Genomic DNA, 9,649 nt, shown 5'->3' with positions numbered 1-9,649 from the left:
TAAAAATAAACATTAAACAAATTTGTATGCTTTCAAAAAACTTTCCTACACGTAGTAGCATCATCATTATTTCAAATGATTTCCAAATAATAATGGCATAAAAAATTAACAAAAGATTTGTTAACCACAGACAACTCTTTGCCACATACCACCACTGACTGACTGACTGCTGCTTGAAAAGCACTAATGAGATAATAGTCGAAACAATAACGTTGATCGTTATAAATTTAAATGAGCAAAATATTTAACCGTTACACTTGTTCGCCCATACTCACGCTGATTAAAGCCGTATTTGGCATTAGGGCTAAATGAAAAAAATGTTTTGGTAGGTCAGTTTTAAATTGCCAAAACAAAATTCAATGGAGAGCTGGAATCATATGAAAGAGAAATGAGTTAGGAGAGCTGTAAAGAGAGAGAACGCTGATACTATATATATTATTAACAAACTTAAAGTATGGTTTAAACAAATTTTTAACATGAACTTGACATCAAGTGTCGTCCGCAAGTGAAAAAGTGTAATCTTTTATAACGGGAATTTTTTTTACTAATAAGGATTTATAACAGTACCACAACAACAATATGGATTTAAGCAAAATTATAACAGTTAGTATAACAAGTTTTCAAAAAAGAAAAACGTTTAATAATGTTTAAAAATTTTGTGTTTGTCATAGATCTGTGCTTTTTGCACCATTTTCGGAATGGAATTTGTATTAAGTTCACCCACATTTGGTAGTGAACATGTGCATATTAAGGTGCATATACCTCATGAACACTCAGGTGGAAAAGGGATATTAAAATCTAAACATCCAGTGATACATCATGTTCCTAAACATCATGTCAAACATAAAATTATACATCACTATCACCAAAGACCCGTAAAAACAGTAGTGGTAAAGGAAAAGGCTCCTTTGTTGGAAAATCATTATCTTGCGGAATTGGATAAACCTCACAATCATGAACATTCATATCAACATGATCACGGTCCTAAACATATAGAGGAAACCTATGTAATAAAAGAACAACATCAGCATATTAAACCCGTTAAAGAAATAAATACTGTTAAAGTTGTAGAGGAATATGATCACCATCAACAGCATCAACCTCATCATGAATATGGTCAAAATCATATAGAAACTAATAAATTAATAGAAAGTGACCAAAATCAGCATTATCATGAAGATCATGGTCATCATCATCATCAACCTCATCATGAATATGGTCACAACCATATAGAAACCATTAAATTAGTAGAAAGTGCTCAAGATCATCATTATCATGAAGATCACGATCATCATGTTAAGTTTGTAGAAGAAAAGCCGCAATATCATTATCAGCACAAAGAAATGCCGACAAATTATGATTATCATTCACCAAAAGAAGAAGTAATAAAAGTAATACAAGCCCCCAGGTATATACATAGTCATTATGTCCATGAACCCCAGGTTAAGGAGATCGTCGAGGAAGAGGAAGTTATTGAAACAAAACCCGCAGCTCCTAAAGGTTATTATAAAAACCATGATCTAGATGATCATTTACTGCCTGATATCATTGAAGAATCTTTAGAAATTTTCGAAACTAAAAAAGCTAAAAACCATAATTATGAAAATAATCAGTATAAAACTCACTATGGCTATCAACAGTCAAAAGGAGAAGTAATTTCGAAACCTCATCATCATTATCAAAAGGTGCCAGCAACAAATTACCATTATAGTCATGTACCTAAAGTTCATGATGAAGAACAAATTGAATATGAAAAACCCAGCAGTCATCATCATTATTCACAACATTCACACACACAAACCGCTGCTCCAGAATCCTCTCATCATTATACCACACATTCTGGCGATTATGAAGAGGATTCGCAACATGACAGTCAACATGAATATGTTACAGATTATGAGAAATATTTACCTTCTTCCGAAACACCTCAAGATTTTAATGTCCCCCATAAAGAGTATCAAAAACAAAATACTCTTTATGAAGATTTCAATACTAAGGATGATTATTCTAATGATGTAAATACTGCAAATCCAGCAGAAACTTATACCGGGCATGATAGTTACAGTGCTGGTCATGTGCAGGGTTTAGGTAGTGGTGGCTACCGTTATCATATGCCATAATAATATGTTTACTTGTTCAACGATTTTACTAGTGTTGTAAGAAATAGTACAAAAAGTTATTACTTTAAGTATTTATTAATAAAAGATTATTTATTAAAAGAATTTATTTTTTTTTGCTTATTTTAGTCGATTTTCGAAAATTTCACTATTTTTGATTGAATTCGTTTATTTTTTTTATTTATTCATTGAAAATTTTACTAATTTTAGTTTAATTTAAATGAGTATTCTAGATTAATCTCGAAAATTTTTATTATTTATAGTCAAATTTCAAAAACTTCACTTTTTGTAGTTTTATTTCGAAAATTTCATTTTATAATTAAAATTGGAATATTTTATAGTTGCACTAATTTTAGTTTAATTTAAAAAAATTTTACTGTTTATTGTTGAGCTTCGAAAATTTCACCTTTTGTAGTCGAACTTCGAAAATTTTGCTGTTTTTATTTGATTTTCTAAAATTTCATTATTTAGTCCAATTTAAAAATTTCACTAATTCTAGATTAATGTCGAAAATTTTTATTATTTATAGTGAATTTTCAAAAACTCCAGTTTTTGTATTTTTATTTCGAAAATTTCATTTTATAATTAAAATTCGAAAATTTTATTGTTGCACTAATTTTAGTTTAATTTAAAAAAATTTACTGTTTATAGTTGAACTTCGAAAATTTCACCTTTTGTAGTTGAATTTCGAAAATCTTGCTGTTTTTATTTGTTTTTCTAAAATTTCATTATTTAGTCAAATTTAAAAATTTCACTAATTCCAGATTAATCTCGAAAATTTTTATTATTTATAGTTAAATTTCGAAAACTCCACTTTTAGTAGTTTTATTCCGAAAATTTCATTTTATAATTAAAATTCGAAAATTTTATAGTTGCCCTAATTTTAGTTTAAATTAAAAAAAATTAACTGTTTATAGTTGAACTATGAAAATTTCACCTTTTGAAGTCGAATTTCGAAAATTTTGCTGTTTTTATTTGATTTTCTAAAATTTCATTATTTAGGAAACTTTTAAAACTTTACTAATTCTAGATTAATCTCGAAAATTTAATCATTTATGGTCAAATTTCGAAAACTCCACTTTTAGTAGTTTTATTTCAAAAATTTTATAGTTGCACTAATTTTAGTTAAATTTCGATAATTTCACTATTTGCGCATTTTGAAGATTTCACCCCATTCCAAAATTTTACTATTTATAGTCGAATTTTAAATTTAAATTTCGAAAACTTCGCTAGTTTTAGTTTAATTCGAAAATTTTATTAATAATAATCAAGTTTAGAAAGTTTTACTTTATCATATATGGAATCTAGAAAATGTCACTATTTGTAATAGAATTTCGAAAATTTAGTCGAATTTCGATCGAAAATTTTACTGATTTTAATTAAATCTCTTTTATCTTTAAATCTTTCGAAAAAAAATTCAAAATTTCATTCAAACTTTATTAAGTAAAATTTTTCATAAATAGGACCTTACATGGCCTATTTGAAATATACGTACATCCTTTTTTCCATCTACCTTTTCTCAGTTATACTGCTTTATATGGATCTTCAAACGAGCTTACATATATATTCGCTCAACTTTTTCAATTATACTGTATGTACAGCCGATTTATTTGGTTTCCCATATAACAATCGATTTTTGATGGAAAATGGAAGAGATCACAGATTTTTGCTCTTTTCTGAATTCAACTGCTTTAGACGATTTTAGGTTTTAAATATAAAAATAGATTTTAGATGAAAAGTGAAGGTGATTACCGAACATCGGATATTCCAGCCACGGATGAAACCATCGTTATTATTAGATCATGATTAAATGCCACACCCCCTCTGTTACGCCCACTTATTTAAAAACGTTAAAAGACCAAATTTCTACGCAACATTTTATTTTCATTAATTACTTTTAACTAAAAATTAAATAGTGAAACATTTAGTAATATTTTTGTAAAAATATAATTACAGGTTTTTAAATTTCGGCATAAATTCAATGTAAAATATCATGTAAGTGGTAATTGAGCCTAAAATCTAAATAAAAATAAAATAATATTGATTAATGGACATAGATTTTACAAGCCACAACACAACTTACGCCACTAACAATATAACAATCGACTGTAAAACAACCAAAAGCATCGATAACTATTTGCTGATGTCTTAATTGTAATGAAAAATTTTGTATCTATAAGAAAACATTTATATAACCATATTAAGCTTAAATGTTTATATCATTAGATAACTCATAATTTAATGTACATTTTCATACCTTATACGAAAGTTTAAGATTTTCAACACGATGACGTAGACTATGCAATGAATGTGGTATTAATTTAGCCTAAAAAATACATTTAGTTAAAACTTTAAATATTTAGTGATTTTTAAACCACAGTTCAAACTTACTGCATTCATACATTCTTTCGAAATGATTAAAGTCAAGAAAACATTAAAAGCTGTTGGTATTATTAGTGAATATTCAGCAAATTCTGTAAATAAAAATGTTGTTTTTATGGTCAATAATAATGATATGTAGTATATTTTATTACAATGTTAAGTTCAATTACAAAGTCACTGTTAAAAATGTCAAGTTTGAAATTTTTGCATGTGCAAATATATTTGATTTTGATTAATGTTCTGAACATTTGCCAACAAAAAGAGTTGGATTTTTAGTGAGTTAATTTATCAAAAAATACCAGTTATCATTAGTTTTCATTATAATTTAATTGTGTGTTTGAGTAAGTAAAATCGTAAGGAGTTTTTTAGGAAAAATATTAAAATTGGGATTTAACAGTGAGGGAAGAGATGCAAACTGAAATGGATCCGATTTTTATGAATAATATCTTTGTATTTTGCGATTTACACTCTGAACTTTAACCTACGACAGGGATGGACAATTCAGTAGTGTTCTACTTATTTTAGTACTATTTTATATCTAAAAATTTTGTGTTATAGTAGTTTAGTCAATAAAATAGCCCATAGACTAGTCAATAGATTGGTCAAGATTAGTCCATGGACTAGAAAAATATATTAATAGCAATTTTTTTTGTTTTTAACAAATTTACCACCAATCGATCCAAGTTTTAGTTATTTTCTAATGACAAATACAAACTAAGACCTCTTTCTTAAGTTCCATTTACTTAATTATAGTTTCATAATTCGGAATTCATTATACATCTTTTTCACATCTTACCATAAACTTCTTCCTGATTATAAATCACCCAATATGTCCAATAACTATCCGATCAAGAGTCTAGTCCATGGACTAGAAAAATATATTAATAGCAAATTTTCTTTGTTTTTAACAAATTTAACACTAATCGATCTAAGTTTCAGTTATTTTCTAATGACAAATACAAACTAAGACTCCTCGATTTCTTAGGTTCCATTATTCGGACTTTATTATACAATTTTTTTTTTTCACATCTTACCATAAACTTCTTCCTGATTATAAATCACCCAATATGTCCAATAACTATCCGATAATATTTTAACATACGATTTAATTAATAAAACCAATAAAGATACGGAACATGATTTCTTAAATAACTCCATCATTGTATAGATCTCTTGATATTTTCGCATAAATACTGACAATTCATTATATATCATTTCTTCTAGGAAATTTAACTTTATACTTTTTGTTGTTGCAACCAATTCTAAAATTTCCTTATTCAATTGCAATATTTCCGTCATTATCATATACAATTACATTGTTATTTGCATCAAGCGAAAACTACAAATCATAACACTGGGAGTGTAAGTGGAAAAAAACGATAACCATTCTTCCTTTTTTTCACGAAGTTCCAACATATAATTTATATTGATTGCAAATAAAATAATGCAATATAGTAGAAACAATCGAAAAAATCTATTATAAATTGTAAATTCCTTTTTAGTTTGCCTGCCATCAGTCCATTGTTGGTGCAATGTAGAATAGATACGAAAGAATTCCGTTGACGATTCGTGTGTCATTATAATTTCAATCAGAGTTATTAGATGACTTAAGCCGTATGTGGCAACTTTTAGGAAATCATTAAATAAACCAAAATTATCATCGATATAGAATAGTTCACGATAATAAAATAATATTAAGAAATATATTATAGAAAATATAATAATGTTAAGTAAACACCATTTTAAATGCCACAATTTTTGATAACGATTGTTAATTTTCCCGTTATTTAAAGTTGATAAACCCAAAAATTTTAAAAAATTTATTAAAATTTTAAATGGTGTATTTAAAATTATTTCTGCTTCATTGTCTTTAATAAAAGTTGTTTTTAATTCTTCCATTATTATTTTATTTATATATTATCCGTTTTATATTTGTTATATACAATGTCTGGCAATGACTTGGTCTAATGTTGGAAATAAGTTTGTTATAATTTTTATGTCAATACATTGTAAATTTAAAAGAGAAATCGGCAGTAATAAATTTAAAATTCCTTACAATTTCATAATATATGATAATTAAAACAGGGATGGAAAATTCAATACTAATCTAGTTTTTTAATACTTTTTAATATTTGAAAATACAGAAAGTCAATTGCTATTCAATAGACTAATCCTTAGACTAGTGCATAGAATGGGCAGTAAAGTAGTCATAGATTAGACAATAAACTAGTAGGAGGAGTAGTCAATAGAGTTATCCATGGATTAGTTAATAGACTAATGCATAGAATAGTCCTATAGACCATATTACACTAGTCTAATGAATAATCCTTAGTCTGGTCAATAGGCTATCCATAGACTAGTCTGTAGACTAGTCCATAGCCTAGTTAATAGGCTAGTTCAAGGACAAGTCAATAGCATAGTACATAGAGTAGTTAATAGTCTAGTCAATAGAATAGTCAGTTAGTCCATAAACTAAGCAACTGACAGTCCATACACTAGTCAATAGGCTAGTTCATAGACTAGTCCTTAGACGATTCATTTAAGTAATGAAAGTTTTTGTAAAAAGTACTTTGGTACTTTTTGGTTATTGAAGTCAATACGCTAGTCAATAGGCTAATCCATAGACTATCATCGACTAGTCAAAAGGCTAGTCCATAAACGATTAATTAAAGCTATGAGTATTTTTGTATTCTTACCATTTACATCATCTTTGTGGTAAATCACCCAATAAGCCCAGTAACTATCCGATATGATTTTAACATACGATTTAATAAATATAACCAATAAAGATATCGAACACGATTTCTTAAACAGCTCCATCATCGAATAGATTTTCTGATATTTAAACATAAATACGGACAGTTCATTATATACCATTTCCTCAAGAAAATTTAATTTTATACTTTTCGTAGTTGCAACCAATTTCAAAATTTCCTTATTCAATTGCAATATTTCGATCATTATCATATACAAGTACATTGTAATCTGCAAAAGGCGAATGCGACAAATAGTGATGCTCGGCATATAGGCGATAAAAAATGTTATCCATTGTTTTTTATGATAAATGTCAACGATATAGTTTATTTCAACCACAAACACAACAACCCAATAGAATAAAAGTAATAAGAAAAATCTCTTGTAAATTTTTAATTCCTTTTTAGTTTGCCTGCCATCGGTCCATTGTTGGTGTAAGTTGGAATAGATGCGAAAAAACTCGTCTGTCATTTTATGTGTCTTTACTGTTTCAATTAATGTTATTAGATGACTTATGCCGACTGTAGTTACTTTAACAAAATCATTAAATTGTCCAAAATTATCACCAATATAGAATAGTTCGCGATGATAATATATTATTAAAATATGTAAGATTGTAAATAAAATAATGTTTAGAAAACACCATTTAAAATTCCACAATTTTTGCAAACGATTGGTAATTTTCTTGTTAGTCAAAATTGATAAACCCAAGAAATAGGAAATTTTTATAAGAATTACAAATAGTGTATTCAAAACTACTGGCGTTTCCTTGTCTTTATTAAAGATAGTTGTTAACTCCGACATTTTATTTTATTATTTGGAATTGTCCGTTTATGTAGTTAAGTATTAGTACAATGGCAGACAATAACTTGGCCTAAAAGTATTATAATTTCTATGTTAAGTTATTGTGGATTAAAAAATCGGCAATAATAAATTTTAAAATCCCTTAAAAATATATGAACAATTTTTGAAAATTTTAACATTACACAGGTCAACCAATGTTTAAGCCAGAGACCAAAGTATACTTTTCAAAAAGATTTATCTGCGCTGAATCCGATTCTGGCATTAGGTTTTCGAGATAACTTGTTGTAATTTTTCAGAAAAACCTCGTCTCTTTATCTTGAAATAGCCATAAATTGACAAATTTTTGTTGAGATATCGACCATATTCATTTAAAGTTGTTTAAAGTTTTAGGTTTAGATATCACAAGATTATATTACAGAGGTAAAACTTTCTTTAAAGTTGACAGATTCAACATTCAGATGTGAAAACAAATATGACCACAAACATTATTTTTTCAAAACTTTGGAACGCGATATCTCGAAAACTCTGGGTTTCAACTTTAGCTTTAGTAATTAAAATTTATTATTTCGTTTGGTATCGATTTCACGATATTTGCCTGTCTGAATATGTAAATCTTTAAAAAAATTCACGTTCCACTTTTAAAATTTTCTAAATACTTCATTTATGCCCAATTTGCAAATGGTTGAAATAAGAAGATTATGGTCCCATGCAGTTAGTTTTACGAAACCAAATCGAATCACAATTAGGGTTCTATAGTTGAACGAAAGGTCGACTTTTCGACTTTTTTCATTTAGTTAAAAGTCGACTTTTCGACTTTTTGCATTTTATGAAAAGTCGACTTTTTGACTTTTTTCATTTAATTAAAAGTCGACTTTTAGACTTTTCGACTATAAGTATTTTATAAATAGTCGACTTTTCGACTTTTTTCGACTTTTCGATTTTTTTACTATTTTCGACAATTTTTTTACTTTTTTCGAGTTTTTCCGACTATTGTAGAGTTTTTTAAGATTTTCGACTATTTTTGACTTATTTCTACAATTTTCGAGTTTTCGACTTTTTCCGACTTTTTTCGACTTTTTCCGACTTTTTTCGACTTTTTACGACTTTTCGACTTTTTTCGACTTTATTCGACTTTTTTCGACTTATCGACTTTTTTCGACTTATCGACTTTTTCGACTTATTGACTTTTTTCGACTTTTCGACTTTTATTAACAAAGTCGACTTTTCGACTTTTTTCACAGACCATAGTCGAGTTATCGACTTTTTTGGAACAAAATAGTCGACTTCGAATTTTCGACTTTTTTCGACAAAAAGTCGATTGTTCGATTATTCGAAAGTCGATTTATAGAACCCTAATCACAATATATTTTTTTTCTTAGGCTCCAAATACAAATAAATAAATATTAGAGTATCACGATAAAATATTTGAATCCTCTAATTTATAGCACGAACGTCGTTAGTTCTTGTAAAAACTTTTCTTTTGCTTTTTTTAATTAAAAAAAAAACATTTTTCAGGATTGATTTATATATACAATACCGTAACCAAACTTTCTTTATAAACTCAAACGTTACTATAAACTATTAGTATGCCT

The 9,649-nt window shown here is 27.5% G+C and overlaps 1 protein-coding gene and 1 pseudogene across 1 annotated transcript; one reads left to right on the top strand and one right to left on the bottom strand.

Moving 5' to 3' along the window:
* Window positions 1-353: 353 nt before the first annotated feature.
* Window positions 354-2,120, top strand: LOC119606261 (histidine-rich glycoprotein). The gene is made up of 2 exons (XM_037959692.1): window positions 354-603; window positions 672-2,120. The coding sequence occupies exons 1-2, from the start codon at window positions 580-582 to the stop codon at window positions 2,118-2,120; spliced, it is 1,473 nt and encodes a 490-aa protein (XP_037815620.1). The 5' UTR covers window positions 354-579.
* A 1,947-nt stretch (window positions 2,121-4,067) lies between these two features.
* LOC119606260 lies at window positions 4,068-7,319 on the bottom strand (annotated as a pseudogene).
* Window positions 7,320-9,649: the final 2,330 nt, after the last annotated feature.

The sequence above is a fragment of the Lucilia sericata genome, unplaced genomic scaffold, assembly GCF_015586225.1.
Source record: "Lucilia sericata isolate MDLA Ls3-8-SP2 unplaced genomic scaffold, ASM1558622v1 Contig000565F_arrow, whole genome shotgun sequence".
Lineage (NCBI taxonomy): Eukaryota > Metazoa > Arthropoda > Insecta > Diptera > Calliphoridae > Lucilia > Lucilia sericata.
This window is presented reverse-complemented; position numbering and strand designations above follow the sequence as displayed.